The 19,070-nt window shown below is 36.9% G+C and overlaps 1 protein-coding gene across 4 annotated transcripts in view; it reads right to left on the bottom strand.

Moving 5' to 3' along the window:
* The window catches only part of rnf145a (ring finger protein 145a), a 39,458-nt gene that overhangs the window by 7,453 nt on the left and 12,935 nt on the right, over positions 1-19,070 (bottom strand). For 3 of the 4 annotated variants that reach the window (XM_079892611.1, XM_079892612.1, XM_079892613.1), the window contains 5 exons: positions 16,624-16,891; positions 14,921-15,164; positions 8,528-8,636; positions 4,396-4,487; positions 72-307 (listed from right to left, as the gene is read on the bottom strand). In XM_079892611.1, the coding sequence (XP_079748737.1) occupies positions 72-307; positions 4,396-4,487; positions 8,528-8,636; positions 14,921-15,104 (621 nt within the window). In that variant the 5' untranslated portion in view covers positions 15,105-15,164; positions 16,624-16,891. The remainder of the gene's footprint in view (positions 1-71; positions 308-4,395; positions 4,488-8,527; positions 8,637-14,920; positions 15,165-16,623; positions 16,892-19,070) is intronic. The other variant, XM_079892614.1, reaches the window with a different exon arrangement.

The following is a 19,070-nucleotide window of genomic DNA, read 5'->3' as shown; positions in this document are numbered from 1 at the left end:
TGACATTCTCAAGTCTGCCCTAAAACTCACTCTTTAAGCCTCTACTGTTCCCTAGAAAGGCACCGTCTAACCTGTGCAAGCTCCCGGTATGCTGTCTTGGCCAGGTTAAATGGCACCAGCAGGTTGGAGGCCAAGAAGTAGATGACTTCCAGGCCTGTGAAAATCATGGCAAAGCGATTGACGAAAACAATGGTCTCCAAAGGGACCAGGCACAGCCTGGCCACCAGAGGAAGCAAGTGCGCTGAGAACAGCCAAATGCGCTTGGTCTGCATCACACAGGAGCATAAGGTACACACCACCAGCTGGCCTATTCAAACATACACAGAGAAAGAAAAAACATCGTTTTCATAATAGAATTGAAGATATAGGCATTTTGGTAATAATGAGATTACTAATGATACCAAACTGCAATATGGTACATTAAAGCAAAGCAAAGCACCTGAATCTGAGCTGTGTGTTCCCTACTGTACTCACTGACGTTAATGAATGCATCTGTTCTTGCTGGAGTTAATTAGGCCCTACAGAATTCAGAGGAATGGCTGAAGGATTCAGTAGCACTCAAGAACTCAATGAACACACTAGTGATAGAGCAAGCAGTAAACTCAAGGGTGAATCTCACCAACAAATGCTAGGCTTATATATAACCACACAATGAAAAGGGAATTTAAAAAAAAAAAAATGTTTTTGATTGAATAAAGAAAATTAAGCCTATTAAATACCTATTAAATCCCATTCTAATTACTGTAATGCAGTACAAAAATCACCCTGTCTGTCTGATTCTGTACATAATGTTTATTTCTAGACAAATCAGCTAAATTTAAATTCAGTACAGCAATGGAATAATATATTCCTAATACCTTACCCACAATAATGTATACCTAGGATTAAAGATTTATAATTATCTTTTTTTAACATGACAGTACGCTACACTGAAGAAAATAAAAAGTTACTTTGGACGAACTTATAAAATTATGTTGTTCTCAAATTATATTCATGGTTTGGAATTCAAACCTTAAAAAAAATAAAAAAAAGATATAATAATAATAACAATAATAATAATAATAATAATAATAATAATAATAATATTATATATATATATATATATATATATATATATATATATATATATATATATATATATATATATATATATATATATATATATTAGACGCAAGTAAAAATGTTACTTACAGTAAGGGGTGAATATTTTTTTTTTTTTTTTTTGCTTTTTACAACTTCATTTCACCATAAACAAAAGCTAAATTAGCTATAACATGAAAGTAGAATTTTAACTGAAGATAAAACTAAAAACATTTGTTAGTCAATGTTTAATTCAGTTAAGACAGGATAAATAAAGACAGGAATATTCTCTTTGAAATACCTTAAATGTATATTTTAATGTCTTTTAAAAATATGCTTCATCTTTTGTTATGTGCTAACAGAAAAATACCAAAATAAACAAATAAATTACTGAACAAAACAGGTTTGCACTGGTAACAATGATTTTCATTTAAGACAATATAAAAATGCACTTTAATATACTGTGCAGAAAATTTGAGGACAGATTAAGGAAGGTATAATCTGTTTAATTGTAATGAAAATAACATAACGCAAAAATCATAATGAATATAAAAACAGATTAACATGAACTAACAATGAAAAAGTATATTAATCTTAGTTAATGTTAATTTCAACACTTACCAATACATTATTAAATTTTAGTTAAAATTATTGGTACCACTTTACAATACATTTGTTAACATTAGATAACTATATGAGTTAACATGAACTAACAATAAACGATACTTGTACAGCATTTATTAATCTTAGTCAACAGTAATTTTTACATTTACTAATACATTTTTAACATCCAAAGTTATATTTGTTAAAATCAGTTAATGCACTGTGAACTAACATGACCATAAAATGAACAAATATATTTTTACTATCTAATATTAACAAAGATATTGATATATATATATATATAAAAAGATATAATATTTTAAGATTTAAAAATGTATTGCTCATTGTTAGTTCATGTTAGCAAATGCATAACTAATGTTAACAAATTACACCTTACTGTAAAGTGTTACCTTAATATTAAATGGGCCAGAGCTAACATGAACTAGAACATGAACCTGAGCTAAAATGAACAACTTTCCACATGTAAAATAAATGGTGTAATTTATTATACATTTTTATTTCATTTTAGGGTGAAATATGACCTTGACATGTTCTTGATGTTGAGATTCACCCCTTACACAGTATAAAAGTCAAGAGAAACAAAAAGAGTGAGAAAGAAGTCAGAAAAACAGTTGATGAGAAAGCACGAGTCAAAGGAAGGGACAGATTTATGAAATGCAGTGAAAGAGAAAGTGAGAGAGAGCGAGAGAGATTGTGTGTGTGAGAGTATGACCTTATAAACAAGGGGAAGGGCTGACAGTATTTGTGAGTGAGAAAATAAAATCAAATAAAGGAAGTGAGCAGGAGAGGTTTTGACTAAGCTGGCAAAGGATGGTACTTATAGCAAAAGTGATGACAAGGGAAAATATGAAATCTGCATCTCTGGCACTCGTGCAGCGTGTTTGAGGGCATGCGGCTTATGAGAGGGGAACAAGAGCGAGAAATGGCCTGACCTCTGACATCACATCCCAAGACATGCAAAACTACCTAACTCTCCACAGTGACAATGACACTGCATGAGCACACGTTCAAGAAAGACTGATTGAGAGCAGTAATGAGTCGGTGTGAGCATGGCCGTGGGAACTGGGGTGCTGAGGGTGCTGCAGCACTGTGCTTTTTAAAATGTATCATGAGTTCTGAGCATTCTCACATTACTCTGTACTCATTCATTTGCATGTTCATCTTTTTGTTTGGGCTGTTTAATATTAGGATTTTGTTTAAAATACTCTACCATAGCACCGCCTAGCAATATCAAGCCCCGCCCATTAAGCCCCGCCCCCAGCACCCCCCTGATAAAATATGTTCCCGCGGCTATGGGTGTCTCACACATGACAGGAATATTAACACAGAGTGCTTCTCTGTGAATGACTTGAAACACCCATTTGAAGTCAACATGAAATCAGAACTGATCCCGTTTACTTTATTAATGCAACTTCATAGTCATATTGTGAATGATTTATTGGTGTACGTTATTTTAGATAAAAAACAGTTGGTGTATGGAATTTTTAATCAGAATGTAATAACTTGCTCTTCCTCTAAAACATCTTTTTAAGTGATATAAATCTGACACATGAACATTTCAATCAGTCCACTTCTACTAGCAATGTAGCAAAGACAGAGACAGTAGCAAGAATGTACATTTTAAGATCTTTAAGTTTCCCATCTGCAGACTTTGAAGGAGGAAGAATATTAGCGAGGTTGCTGCATTTTTTATGTATTACATTTTTTTAAGTAAAAAATATGTATAAAATATTGCTGTTTATTAAAATGTATTGTTATACTGGTTCAAATAAATAAAAATGCTATAGTATATATATTGTATATTATCTAATATATTATTATTTTCATTATAAATATATATAGTGTGACGTTTATATTTATTTTATGAATTTCATTATATTTATATTAAAATAGTTCATATTTATTCATATTCATTAATTAATTACTTGTGCTAATTAAATATTAAAAACTGATATATTATTTTGGTCATCACTCTTACTATTAACTTGAATGTTTGCCTCAATATACTTCTAACTGCTTAATAATAGTTAGTAAGGTAGTTGTTAAGTTTAGGTATTGGGTAGAATGGTCATGCAGAATAAAGCATTAATATGTGCTTTATAAGTACTAAAAACAGACAATTTCCAAGTAATATGCATGCTAATAAGCAACTACACTCTCAGAAAAAAAGGTACAAAAGCTGTCACTGGGGCAGTACCTTTACAAAAGGTAAACTTGTGTTCCTTTTAGGTACTGTTAAGGTACCAATATGCACCCTTTAGGTACAAAAGTGTACATTTTGAAAAGATACCATCACCCCAGTGACAGCTTTTGAACCTTTTTTTCTGAGTGTAGTTAATAGTGAGAATTGGACCCTTAACTAAAGTGTTATCATCATTTTTGGTATTATTTTGCCCAGCCCTAATAGCCCTATTTCAACAGAGCACATTATTTGAAAAAAAAAATATTATTTCTTTTAAATAATTTCTTTGTAATCTTTTATCAAACCATAAAAACTTACTCTGAAACAACTTTTTTCAACTGGTATATGCAACAACAGCTTTTCACGATCCAATCAATTGATTTTTCTCACTGAGTATCTTCCCCCAAACATCCTTCACATTATACGGAAGTAAAAATGGGATACGAACAGCATTTCACATTGACTTTAAAAGTGTGATATAGTCTTTGGGGACTTTGTCAGGCACTTACAGATGAGCGCAGTCGTGAAGCGGTTGATGGACAGAGGCTCCAGGTACAGCGGGCCCTCATAGCCAGACTCCAGCTCACTGCGCACATAGTCCCTGAAACACAGAACAGAGACCTTATTCTAACCTCTCACAGCGTGACATTCCCAGAGTCATCACAGCCTGTGGAGGATCTATACTTACAGCCCGAGTCAGGCAGAGCAGAGCAGCGGAACCATCAGTCCGTCTGTTTTTATCAGACTAGAATTCCTGAGAGAACATTCACTTATATAACCCTCAGCTGAGTCCCAATGAGCACATAAACAACCACCACTGACATTCAGAAGTCGAAAATAATCCTTTACCTTTAGATTAGGGATTTTAATAGGGGGTCCACAATAGGGATGGGCATTTCAAGCAAAAATAATATTCAAAGATCGCTAGGTATTATTCGATTATTATTTGAAAAATCGCACCCCTCCCCCACATGCACGCACACATGCATGTATAGGCTACACATCAGAGCATGTGAGCGAAGCGGAGCGGTGTGACGCTTAAATATAACTTAAACTTAAGTCTCATATTTATATTTAAATAATATAATTTTTTTTTTTTTTTTTCATCTATGTTGATTATATGATAATATAGCAGACAATATAATCAGGACACGGAGGCGCCGACGGGTGAACTGGAGCTCGTCTCATAAATGAACCGAAACTCAGCGTATAAGCTACTTGCCTCACAGACCTGAGAAATATATCTATAGAAAGCTTGAAATATCTACTTTTAAACAAAACAAATCAAAACAAAAAGAAATGGGCTGCTCTCTGCTTATGTAGGCTAATTCGTATGTGCATTTCTCTCTAAAGGTGCGTTCACTACTACAAAGATTGCGAGTCAGCATCGTCAACTTTATCTTTGCAGCTGACACTGACACAGAAAACACTAGTTTATTAACCCTTTAAAACCGGATGTGTCGTCGACGACACAGCCAACCAAGCTGTATTCATGTCACTGTAACTCTTCAACCGTTTGCACTATCAAAATAATTCAAATAGTTCCTGAAAGTAGACATCAAGCGCTTTTCGCCAATATACGGCTTATTACAGTAATGCCATGCTTTCCGTCTGCAAATGACAGCAGCGCGGGGTGTAAGGATTTGAACAGAGAGATACGACGCGCGGCAGGTTAGAGTGTTTTGGATTGCATAAAATAATAAAAGAAACGAACAAATACATGGCGAAAGAAGTGTTAGACAGCAGAAAGGGGGATTGGGATGATTTTTAATGAAATATGGGAGGCGGATGGCCGTTACTCTCTCACGTATCTAAGCATGTAGTGCGTGCATGTGTATGTGCGCGTGCCTATGAATGCGTGCATTTGTATATGTGTGCGTGTATGACAAAAAGCGTCCTAAATGAAAACTGTGCAACCCAATGTCACATAAAAGACTTGTATATATGTATTATAGTTCATTTTTCAACTTTAAAGTGTTAGTTTCTTTCGTTCATGATTTTTCTCTGTTTTTTTCTAAATAAAAATCAGTAAATTTATTCTCGTTTTTTTATTTTTGTCTATTTAAATTATATTTACAAACTCACCACACACAATAATGGTCAATAACTGTAATTTGTTGAAAGCTTATCTTTTTCTGAAAAAGATGACACCTTGCACATGAAGATAGCACATTGTTTTAGAATTTTACAGTCAAAAAATCAAATTATGTGAAAAACACCTATTTTAGCTTCAGGTTCTAAAGGGTTAATAAACAATTAAAATGTCTCATGATAATCATTACTTTTGCCGGTTCTTTGTGGCAACCTTTATGCATGTGCTTGAGATGCGGAATAGGCAATATATTACGAAAACGCTCATTATGGTTTATTCTCTCCCATATATATTCAAGTAATTAAATTAATATAAATATGCAATTAGACTAATGGCTTAAATGAACAACTACTAGTCGACTAGAAAAAAAAACTTTAGTGGTGCATGGGCAGCCCTACTTATTTTTTTACATATTTCAAACCAGCATGTCACATACAGACGGAGACACGCTCTCCGCTCTGGAGGAAATATTACCACTCCACTCACATGCTCTGGTGTGAGACAATGTTTCTTCTTCTGTTGTCTGAGACTTGATTGACAGCTTTTAGATGCGTTATTGGCATCTTTGCTCTGGTTACATGAACGTGTCACCACCGTATCAGAACCGAAAACATGGGGATTTTTTTAGAGACAATAATCGCACAACCTATTCGATATTCTATAATAAAATCAACTAATCGAATATTCGAAAATCGTGACTCATTCCTAGTCCACAAACCCTAGGGGCTCTACAGCGCTACTGCAGGGGTTTCTACATTTTTTTCAATCTTAAATTAATTTATAAATTAATTAATTTAGTCTAACTGCGACAATTTAGTGCATGAAGTGTCCAACATTCAACACTTTGTTTTTCGGTTAATTAAGTGCATCATCTGGGTATTTAAAGTGTACTCTTTTTTTTTTTTTTTTTTTTTTTTTAACTCATCAGTGTGGACACACTACTCGCACTAATTATACTACAAAATGCAGTAGAGTAGTGCACAAGTACACAAATTGGGACGCACCTCAAGTCTTCAGAAAACAATAGCTTTTGGTGAGAAATTTGATTATCAAAATGGCTTTCCATATAACATCATAACAAATTTCTTTCTGGGGGTGAAATAGGACCCAGACATGTTATTTGGGAGATGTGGACAGAATGGATATCACACATGACACACACATACCTGAAAAACATTTACAAAGCTTGTTTCATTCAACCCTTTACTGAGCTCAGCTTTGCTCAGAATGAGGCAGAGACGGAATGAGTGAGGCAGGTAAGTTATGAGCTGGCAGTAATGGCTTTGCCACACTTGGGTGATCTTAATTTGAGCAGCCACTGCTTTTTCTATAGACACACATTATGCTGAGAAATGTGCTAAAAGCTCTCTCTTAATCTGACACTAAACAGCCACCTGTCAAGAGCAAAGCACCACACTATAATCGCAGAGACATGAGCATGGCAGAGGAGCCTCCAGTAAAGAAATGTGTCTGTCTGCTCACATCTTAACTGTCTTTCCACCTTCGAAGCATTAAATACAAATCTCTTTGTGCAACATTATTTAAATATCCAAATACAAACTCGAAGTACAATTAAAATAAAATGAAAATATCCTGTGTTTGTTCATTAATTAATCCAAGTATCGCTAAAATAGTTTTAAAGGAACACTGAGAAAAAAGGTGTAAAAACGGTACCTTTCAGGGTACAACAGATTGTCACTGGGGAAGTACCCTAAAAAGGATCTCTTTGAACCTTTTTTTACCACAAAAAGGTTCATAGTACTACATTAAGGTACGTATTAGGTATTAAGGTACTAATATGCAACCTTTAGGATTAAAAAACGTACAAATATGTCCTTTTAAGAGTACTGCCCCAGTGACAAGCTGTGGTACCCTGAAAGGTACCATTTTTACACCTTTTTTCTAATCTACTTTTGTGTTCCATGGGGAAACCGGTTTAGAATGAGACAGAGGGAAGTAAATAAGTTTAATACTTTTATTTAGCAGGGACACATTAAACACATATAATTGATTAAAAGTGACAGAAAAAACATTTATAATGTTACAAAATATTTCAAATAAACGCTGTTCTTTTGAACTTTCTATTCATCAGAGATCACAGTTTTCACAAAAATATTAAGCAGCACAAGCGTTTTCAACATTGATAATAATAAGAAAAACAGTTGCTACAGTCACAATATTACTGTTTTCACTGTATTTGATCAAATAAATACAGTAATGGTCAGCATAAGAGACATTAAAAAATATTACCAACTCCAAAACCTTAGAAGGTAATATAATAGAATATAAAATAATATTATAAAATGTTTTATTTATTATATTATTAATTTGTTATGGTCTTGGGGGGGTAGACTTGAATAGGCTTGGACTTGGTCCTGGTCCCCAATGCAACTGGCAATGGTAACACCAAAATTAAAATACTCATTTTGATGATCCCAGTATGACCATTATTGACCATACAAAACAGAATCTTTCTGAAAAGCGGGGTTGTTTTGGTAGAAGGCAGCTTTTTCTGTCTATCTGTCTATATTGAAGTCCTAAACTCTCACCTTGAGATCTGATGACCTGCGAACAGCAGCAGAGCAGTGAGCACATACAGGTAGAGCTGCACCAGGTGCTGTCGGGGCAGCGTGAGCAGAACCAGACTCAGAATGTAACCTGAAAGAGAGAGGGATAAAGAATGAGACTGCTGTTAGAACGCTATGTGAGGATGCTGTCAAGCACACAGAAGGGCCTCTGAGGGCACATCTCTCTCAATATCCCTCAGACCGGCAGAGAGAGTCCATTCATTCAGACTGTCAAAGGAACTCGCACAGCCAGAGCACACTGACCGAATCTGGATATCCAGTTCATTGATAGTCACACCTGCATAAAGAGTCTCTGGCTATGTTCAGAATACTAGCATACTGGTTCGTGAGCAGAATACACTACTATATATACTACCTGCTATTTAAATAGCATGTGAAATAGCATGCAATATTAAAATATATATATATATATTTTTTTTTTTAGCAAATGGCGTTCAGTTTCCAGTTTAGAAAATAAACATGCCTATTCTGAATTTTAATAATTCAAGTCGGATCTTTTGGCAGTCTGATGGATTCTAGCATGTAGCCCATATTATTAATATATAGACAATCATTAATGCTGGCATTCTGACCAACACCATTTTGAGTGTGATTTAGCTTTTATACAATAGTTCAATAAATAAAAAGTTACTTAGTAACTTACATTGTAATCACAATATTGACAACTCCTTTGTCTATTTTTGGACCGCCAACAAATATAGCTCTGTGTTTCCCAAGCAACATTATTGCCGTTCATGTATGAATCCAGTGTGTTTGAACAAATCATTTGAGTGAATGATTAGAGGACACACTTACACAGAAAGTTATATGTTTAATTCCTAAATGAATTCATTGTTTTGTTTTCGAATGAATCGGTTGAGTGACTAATTCATTCACTACGGATGTGAACTGAAATTATACTTATGAGTTATGAGTGTTAAACAAATGCAATGGTAATGTTATTCAAACTTTAATTAGGTAGTTTATCACAAACAGCAGCCAACCAGCAAACTAGAAGAATGGATAAAAAATAAATAAAAAAAACAATCTGAAGGCTTTATCTTAAAAATCTAGTTTGTTTAGCTATAACAGTTTATATATTATTAAAGTCCGACAGCTGTGCTAGGAAGCTGAAATAAACATAAAGAGTCGTGGCTATGGAAATAATACACAGTCTTGTCTAATCACATTTTTGTAACCTGTAAGGTTTTACAGCCTTCAAGTGTCATGTCAAAAGCACATAGAACCCATAATAATCAGCGATAGTGTTTCTGCTGCTTCAGACAACAGGACAAATGGATTTGGATTTGAAATGTCTAGTTAGTTGGACTTAGAATGTTGCAAACCATATTCTTTTGCAAGTAGTTTCAACTCGTTTCATCTAGAATCCTTGGTGATTCACTCACCTTAAATGCTATTTTGAGCCTACAGTATGTTTATGTTTATCTTTATTGTCTGTTCAGATTTACTGGTCAGAAATTCATCTTTGACACTGGCTTCAACAACATTCTACAACCACATTACACACCACATAATAAACCACATAATACATACATAATAATTAATAAATACATGATTCAGTTAAATTGATACAATATGTGCATGTTCACAAAAACAAACCTAATTGAGAATCTGATTTAAAACAGTCACTGCCAGTGGGACAAATGATCTTTTAAAAATGTTCTTTTTGGCATACGGTACGCGTAGCCTACGCCCCGACGGAAGGACCTCAAAACAGAAGTGGAGGGGATGAGTCTGATCTGAATAAACCACAAATGCCCTTTTCTCCAGAAAATGTGAGAATAATTGTAAGAATAAAAATAATGTTATGGCCATCAGTGAGAAAAATCAATTGGAGGATCTAGAATGGGAAAAAAATAGGCTAATACAAATTCAACATAAAACTTAGGTTATTGGAATGTTTCCATCAGACATTTATCTTATAAAATGACTCTGACGATGCAATATTTACTAAAAAAAAAAAGGTGCTTTAAATGTAATTGCATTTAGGATCCTGTCATAATGAACACGAGTACTGTAGTACATCATTCAACCTCCAATCTGACATTAAGTGGCTCACGTTGACGTCAGTGTGCGTGTTCCAACGAGTGTGTATGTTCAAATGAGTGTGTGTAGACAGGATGAGGCAGGAGATTAAGGCTTTTGCCATGCACAGATTAGGCCTTCATTACTCCACTGCCAAACCCTCTTGATCCCTCTTATTGCGTAACTGTTTGTCTGACATTCAGCACTCATCCTCTCACCCGCTCCTCCAGTTCACTTCTGCCATTCACAAATATGAAAACATGTGCCATACCCCACTGTCTAGAACACAGGAGAAATACAAAACAGTGGAAACGTTCTACTGGCAGGAAGGCATAAAGTTTATCTCAGTATTGATTAATGTGGAGTATGCTGGCACGCTAGCTTGGACCAATGCAATTACCTGGGAATAAAGTTAACGCTGAAATATGAGGAAGCTCTTGCCAAGTCAGAGAGCAGAGGAATTGGCCAGCTTTGTGGCTGGATAAAATGTTGAAAGACAGCTCATATTATCCATAGGTAGTAAAGATGGAAAGTGCCTGTGATCTTGCTGACAGTAGATGTTCTCCATGTCCATGACCTCTTTGCTATAGTGCCTTCAGCCAGACCAAACTCGTGTGTGTGTCAGGGAGGCCACAAATACATTATATTTCCTCAATATAATGATAGAATATATGGATCTTAACTGTTTGAAGAAAGAATAGAGCTGTTCTGCAGAAACGTCAGCTCCTGGTGTTAGGCAAGGCCATCTCTATTAGTTTTAATGTGCCTGCAGTGTCATATTTTAAAATTGAAGTGTTCCAACAGACAGGACAGGACTATTTTTTCTGCTTCATCAGTGTAAAATTCACAGGAGCTTCTCGGGGCCAGGTGGTTTTTCTCAACACTAATACAAACCCAGCAAGCCTGAGATTAAAGAAGTCCAAAGTTTCTCCTGACAGCAGTACTTTTCACCTGTGGGAGCTTCTGTACTTGGACTCGGTCCGACATTCAGCAGGGGGTCCTGAGGGTAACATAGCACCATCGACATTGGACAAGTTGCACCTACAGAACAAAGCTGCAGCCAAGAACAAAAGCTGCGGAATCTCTATTAAACAGAACACCAGTAAGGGCTCTGCTAGTGGTAGCTTTGAAATTCCTGCTGAAAAATCCAGCATTGCTGGTCACCAGTATAAGTTATGTTTCGTATGCAGGGACCAGCGTGGGATGCTGGTTGCTGGTTTGCTTGTCCCCAGCATGGGAAGCAGGAGTACTGGTGGACAGGCACCAGCTCAATTTTGATTGAAAACAGCATGACTGGTCCACCAGTACAGCTGGAATTCATGCTGGTTTATGCTGGATTTTTCAGACAGGATGTCATCATTGTTTCTAAACAATGGCTAATGTCAAAGCATCAATACGCTAATATAGCGCACTGCAGAAATGTGCAAAATTAAGTCATTTGTTTTCTGCCACTTTGTGAGCATCTGAGAAAAACAAATGTCTGTTTGTTTTAAATTATACATTTATTGTTGCAAATACATTCAACCTACTGTATATGTGGGTATTCTCAGTCAGTTATTTTGGAAAGAGCGTCACACTGACTTCTTGTGTTTAATAAAAGAGTGAATGACATTTATAAGAGGAAAAAGGGAAAACATTTGTGCAAATCAAGTTTAAAACGTTAAATTAAAAATGTTTAAAAACACGTGGTAACACTTTACAATAAGGTTTCATTTGTTAACATGAACTAACAATGAACAATAATTATACAGAATTTAATCTTAGTTAATTTCTAATTACTAATACATTTTTAAAATCTATTAACGTTAGTTAATGCACTGTTATCTAACAAGAACCCAAACATTTTTATTAACTAACAATAACAAAAGTTAATAAATGCTGTAAAAATATATTCCTCATTGTTTGTTAATGCTAGTTAATGCCTTAACTAATGTTAACAAATGAGACATTATTGTAAAGGGCTACCAAAAATGGGTTTTCTTTTCTTTTAACAAATTAAATAGTATTTTTTTTTTTTTTTTTTACAGATATCATGAATAATTCATACATATTATGTTTTTGCAGAGTCATACCACATGATATTCTTTCTATAATATAATATTCTGTTTTTTTTTTCTGCATGTCTTTTAATGTTGTTTTGGGCCAAATTACTGATATGAAGGACAAAAGATTTCTAACATAAATAAGCAAAATGCAATTTTGATAAAATGTCATATGTAAAACAAATATTATGTAGAATTATATGCTTAAAAAAAAAAAAAAAAAGTTAGTTATATCACCCTAACCCACATTTCACTATGCATCTATTTAAACAATTACTTTTCATTCTGTAAACTGGATGTACAGTATGGCGCATTGTTTTGTGCTTTGCAATTTGCTGGGTGGTGGTATGTGTTCTAAAGCTATTACCAGAAGCTGCCATTCTTATTGTACGAACATATCCGCATGTAACCTCAAAAGCCTCCTCTCCAGGGTAAATAACAACCACATGGGCAAAGCGCATGACCACACATAAGAGACAAATCAGGGTCATTAGGGTTTGTTCCTTTAGGTACTATACAAACACCAGCTTTCCAGGAGTCTGCAGCTTTAATTAAAGTTTATAAACCATTTAAACATGGGGTTACTTGGGTGAAGTTGTACTAAAGTCTCTTAGAAACAAGACCAAATGAGCTGAAAAAAATAAAGCATGCTCCAGAAGTCAGAAACCCATTCAGATAGAAAAACAAACACAGACAATTGAGAAGGAGGGGGAAATGAAGTCATTCACAACAAAAACGGTTTCAAATCACACACATCAACAGCACGAGCCCTGTGAATAACTCATGATCTGTGTCTGTTGGGATGTGCAGCAGATGATGCCACGCTCCACTGAGTCTTTTCAAAGCTCAGTACAGGGGGCTGTCTGAGAGACCTGTGGTGACCTGACTCCACCATTGTCAGCACTAGGACCACAGGGTAAATAACATTGAGAAATAGGTTTGAATAGATTTTATTTATTTATTTTCTGGTCATTTTTCTTTTGCATGCAAGGTTTTTGGACAGTACATTTCAGTCTTTCCCACTCTCCACTCAATCATCTTGCTGCTTGTGCCACCATTATTCAAATGAGTGGAAATCTGGAGCAAAAACTCTCAATGCGATGAACACTGTCCTGTCTGACCTCTAGAACAATTTGTTTCTCTCCTCTCCCAATTGCAAAGAATATTCATAGACTGCTTGACTGTCCTCAACTATAACAAACCACACTTTATCTTCTATAACAACATTGTTATGCTTTAGCCAACCCAAACTCATGAGAAAACAACTATTTTACAAGGTGGTCATTTTATATGAATTCGTAGGGAAATGTACGTAATTTGGAAGAAAATGTGCCTAACCCTGGTAGGCCGTAAGCAGATCGTACAAAAACATCTAAGGTCAGTCCAAATTAAATTTTTATGCAAATCTGATTGGAATCCGATCAGATTTAGATAGTGTGAACGGTTAAAAATCACATCCGATCTTTACAAATCCGTTTCAAGCTACATTCATATGTGATTCATATGTAAGATAGGCTAATTAGGTACTTTAGTTATTATTAACACAATAACGAAACACATGCAGGCTACGTTTCTCAACACTGAGAATGAATAAATAAACTCCTGTTTCTCCAGACTCGCACTTATCAGTAATCCACAAATCACAGCACTTTCATAATCAGTAAGCCATAGCGATTTCAAATTTATTTCGATTTATTGTTCAGCATTACTTGAGCATTTTATAATTTGCATGGCTGAATGATGTCTTCCTCTTATCTGAGTGACCATGAATAACAGAGTATTTTAAGATAATCCATGTGATCATCGAATCCAGAGGATCAAGTTAACTCAATACAATATTTCAACTTTCCACATCCACCCCAGGCAGTTTACCTTCAGGAGTTAGAAGTACCGTGACTACTGTACTGTCCTCGATTATGAAATCAGTCAGACGGCAGGCTGCGGGAGTGGAAGGGGGATCGAGCGGGATTCTTTATTGGTGTCGATTTTCAGTCTCATTTTAATGATAGGCCTTACGCATCTGTCAATCATCCCCGCTTGCTATTTGGGGAATGAACCCAGCGCTATGATTGGTTGAAATCTTCTTCTTTTGCTGTTGCTTGATTTGAGGAATGCGAGTGCACAGAGGAGTCACCAGGTTTTTGCGTAGTTTAGAGTGACAAATCGTACCAGCGTACTTTGAGGTCAAAATGCGTATCCACTACGCAAAATGCGTATCCGTACAGGTTGGCAGGTCTGCCATGGTATACCCCAAATATTATCGCATAAAAATAGGCTTGTTACTCACCCACATAGTGAAGGTAGAGGGCCAGGTATTTGTACTGGAAGAGGGGGTTGTTGTTGAGGCTGCTTCTCTGGATCTTCTGGAAGAAGGAGCTGACATCCCAGCGGTACAGCACCTCTAGCAACATGATACTGGGGACCCGCAGGCCCACATTCAGCACCGCCTCCACCCGCTCCTTCACAGCCATCACTCCTGACTACCGCCAACCACACGCAATTCACTGGCACTATCACACACCAGCACTGCACTGATAAGAGAGAGGTAGACAGAAACAGACACAGAGAAAGAAACGTTCATGACTGTAAGTCATTAACAAAAGGTGTTTTCTGTCTCAAGACAAGCTCTAAGCACAAGAGAAGCTCTGAAAACAAGACCAAAATTATTTATTCCGTGTATCAACCAAATACAGCAAAAAATACAAAAAGATTGTATGCAGGCTATAATTAGACAGATTAAATATAAAATGGACAGAGTCAAACACAGGTTATTACATAACCTGTTTGTTTCCTTTGGGCTGCCTGCTATTACAATTCACACAAACACATTACAAGCCGGAGCCTTAAACAATCTAACATCCTGCAATGTATACCATAACCTAGCAAATAATGTGTTTGCAAATAACTTAATTGTCAAAGTCCCCCATAACACTGTAAGCAGTAACCTTGTCCCTATAGGGAAATAGTTACATAATGGCAAATACAAAGCATCTGTTTTGCACTCAGTGTGCTAAGTACTGGTATACAGTACTTAGCACACCGAGTGCAACATTTGCATTTGGGAGAGGAGTGCATTTTTGTAACTTCTTTTGTAAAGTAACTTCGAAATCTGTTGTGTTTTTGCGCTAAAAATGGTCACAAATAAAATGTATTTTTGAGATACACATATGCAATAGCCTAGGCCTATAATAAAGTGATAAATAGAGTAGCCTATATGTTTGTTTTGTGTAGACGGATAATTAATGAAACACTGGCAGCCTACTGTTATTATGGTTACCTCGTAGGCGAATGCATTTCTGTTAACGAGTGTTACATAGAGTACTCTAACTTTTGTCTTATCTATGAACTTTATGGTTACTGAGACATTTCAAATGTATAGGCCTATTTGTCTGTAAAAAATAATATACTTTTAAGAACTTCTTGTTTGGTCTTCCTTTGGGTGGGGTCAATCCTTATCAAAAGTAACTTTTTATAAGACTCCAATTTTATAAGACCCCAAACCCTGCTAATGTATAGGCTATTCTAGTGCTAGAACCTGTATTAACTAGAAATGAACTATAGTAACCCCGAGCTCATTGAAAATTCATTGTATGAAACTGGCTGATCGCACAACGAGCCTGTTGCAGGATTAAATAAGCTCCTCTGCAAAAATTAATTCTTTTTTCGTCCTATCGACGTAAATAAAAACAACAAGCGTGAGGATCTTATGTGTTGATGTTATTTGTACAAAGGCTCGATGCTGCTGCTTTAGCACGTTAATAACCGGTGTTAAACGTTTTTAATAAAAGGATAGACTTGTAAACAAATACCTTTATCGTTGCCTTTAATCACATGTATAATATTTGAATGCAGCTATATGCAGCACGCGGCTATTTATGTGCCTTCTCTCTAGAGATGCTGCTGAACCGTTGTGACCTCAGATAACAACCACTGACGAACCCCAGCTCAATGAACCACAATTTACAGAGCCAAAAATATCATTCAACTTACACGAATATGACTCTCGCAAGTGCTCGCGCCTACGATGTCCGACCTTTATTCTTCTGTCGGATGTCAACCATGTTGACGGAGGAATGAATGGAGTGGTTGGCGGTCTCAGGGAAAAGCATTCCTACCGAAGAGACGCGGCGCGGCACCGGGACTCGTATCACATCATCCCGCAGCCATTACAGATTGCCACAGTGATCGGTACTGAGCATGTGCGCCGTGGAGAGCGGATTAGCGAGCGCCGTGGCATCATGAGGGCACACGTTGAAGACTGAAAGAAAAAGAAAGAAGAGAGGGGGTGGATAGGTGAAATGATAAGGAGTCAGACCAGACGACTCATTCACAATGCCAACTGTGCTATAAAGATTAAGAGCGCTATAACCAGATCACGGGCTGTGAATAATAATAAAAAATAATAATAAAAAATTGGACTTTATCTGTAATGCTGCCTCTTCACATTAATATCTCTCACTTGATTAGATTATTAATAATAATTTACATGTAGTTAAAAATAATATTTGTATTTATTAAATATACTTTTAGATATTAATATTTATTTATAATAAAATAAATTAAAACAATTACAGGAGTCTGTTGTTTCATTTCAAATGGAGTCTTTGTGGTGGGTTGTGAAGTACGGAAATAAAGTGTCCCCAGTTCATGCAAGATTTAAAAAAAAAGTGAATTAGTCCTGTCTCTGTCATGATTCCCTGTATCTCTGTTTCAAGGACTTTTATCTTTTTGTCTTCTTGTGCCAATTTGTTCAGTTCCTGTTTATTTAGTTTTTTTTTATTTTTTATTATTATTATTTTTTTTATTTAGTATTTATTTAGTCACGGCCACCACGTCAGAGTCTCATCACGTCATGGCCGCAGTCTCGTCACGTCATGGCCGCTGACCAGGCCAGAGTCTCCACATGTCATGACCCACGCACCTCAAGTTTCCCCAACGGCCGTGGAGCTTGGTCATGGATCTCCTTGATCACTGGATCAGTCCAGGGATGAAGGAAACTGACCGGTAGTGTGATGGATTCACAACTGAGGTTAGTGCAGCAAGCCGAGTGGTCCTCAGCACCCTCAAGTCCGGTGGTTTCAGGGCTCTAAAGTCTGTTGGTTTCAGGGCCCTCAAGTCCTGGTCTCAGCGGTCTCAGCACCCTCAAGTCCAGTGGTCTCAGCTCCCTCAAATCTGGTGGTCTCAGCATATCCAGGTCAGATGGTTGCAGAGTTACTGCCACTGTTGTCTGTGCTGTCTGTGATGGCTACCACTATCTTGTGTGTTTGGCTCGCATACACTCCCACAGGTCCTCCCGAGGTAGCGGCTACCACTACAGCTCCAACTGAGGCAGAGGTGGCCAAATATTAACTCTCTGTCTGCCTTGTTACATCCAAGGAGGGTGAATATGAACTCTCTGTCTGCCCTGTCACAGCCAAGGAGGCCGAATATGAACCCTTTGTCTGCCCAGTCACGATCACGGAGGCTGGTTATGAACTCCCATTGTTCCCTGTTGCCTCCGTTACAGCCACTGAGGCCGATGAACTCTTTGAGCTCTTTGAGTCATGGTCACAGAAGCCAATTTTGAGCTCCCTGTTATGGCCATTGAGGCAGTGAATCCCTCTGTGCTCTATGTTTCAGTGTTGCCGTGATATCCAGCACCGACAGCACTGTGATGTTCCAGGCTCCCGCCATGGGGGTCTTCTGCTCTGCAGTGGTCCTCTACTCCGCCTGCTCCACCGTGGGGGTCTTCTGTTTAGTCTTCTCTACTATGGTGGTCTTCTGCTCTGCCCTGGTGGACTCCTGTACCTTCAGCCCCCCTTTGGTTGTTTTCAGCTCTGCCTGCTCCGCCTTGGGGGTCTCCTACTCTGCCGGTTCCAACCTGGTCACTGCCAGCTCCGCCTTGGCTCCCTGAAAGTCAGCGCCAACTTGGTCTTTACGCCACACAGGCCTGGCCCTCCATCCTTTCCCCTGTTCCACCTTCGCTCCACCACCCTCCTGGATTTGGGTTTAAGTTTCAGTCTTAATGACTTTTTTTATATTCCTTTTTTTTAATATTTGTTCTTTGTTTGCCTTGGTTCAGTTCCTGTTACACTGTCTCCATTGTAATCTTGTTAGTTTACATAGAAACCCTTGTTTGTTACCAAGTCAACTAATCACATACACCTTTCCTTCACTTAGTCTCTTGTTACCCTTTATGTAACCCTCTGTCATCGTCTGATCATTGTCTCATGTTTCATTCTGGTGTTTACCTGTATTTTCCATGTGTGTAATAAATGTGTTTTCATCGTTCCTCTGCATCAAGCATTTTTTGTGGATTATCACATCTATACAGACAGTGTTGTGACAGCCTCTGCTTTCACACTCAGACACAACAAAGCATGTGGTTAAAAACTGATGACCTTAATCACGCTTTATGGGGAATTATCATCTCCAAACCCCTAGTAATTTCTCCTCTT

The sequence above is a fragment of the Squalius cephalus genome, assembly GCF_949319135.1.
Source record: "Squalius cephalus genome assembly, chromosome: 14".
Lineage (NCBI taxonomy): Eukaryota > Metazoa > Chordata > Actinopteri > Cypriniformes > Leuciscidae > Squalius > Squalius cephalus.
Note: the sequence above shows the minus strand (reverse complement) of the source record. Positions and strands in the feature narration are given on the sequence as shown.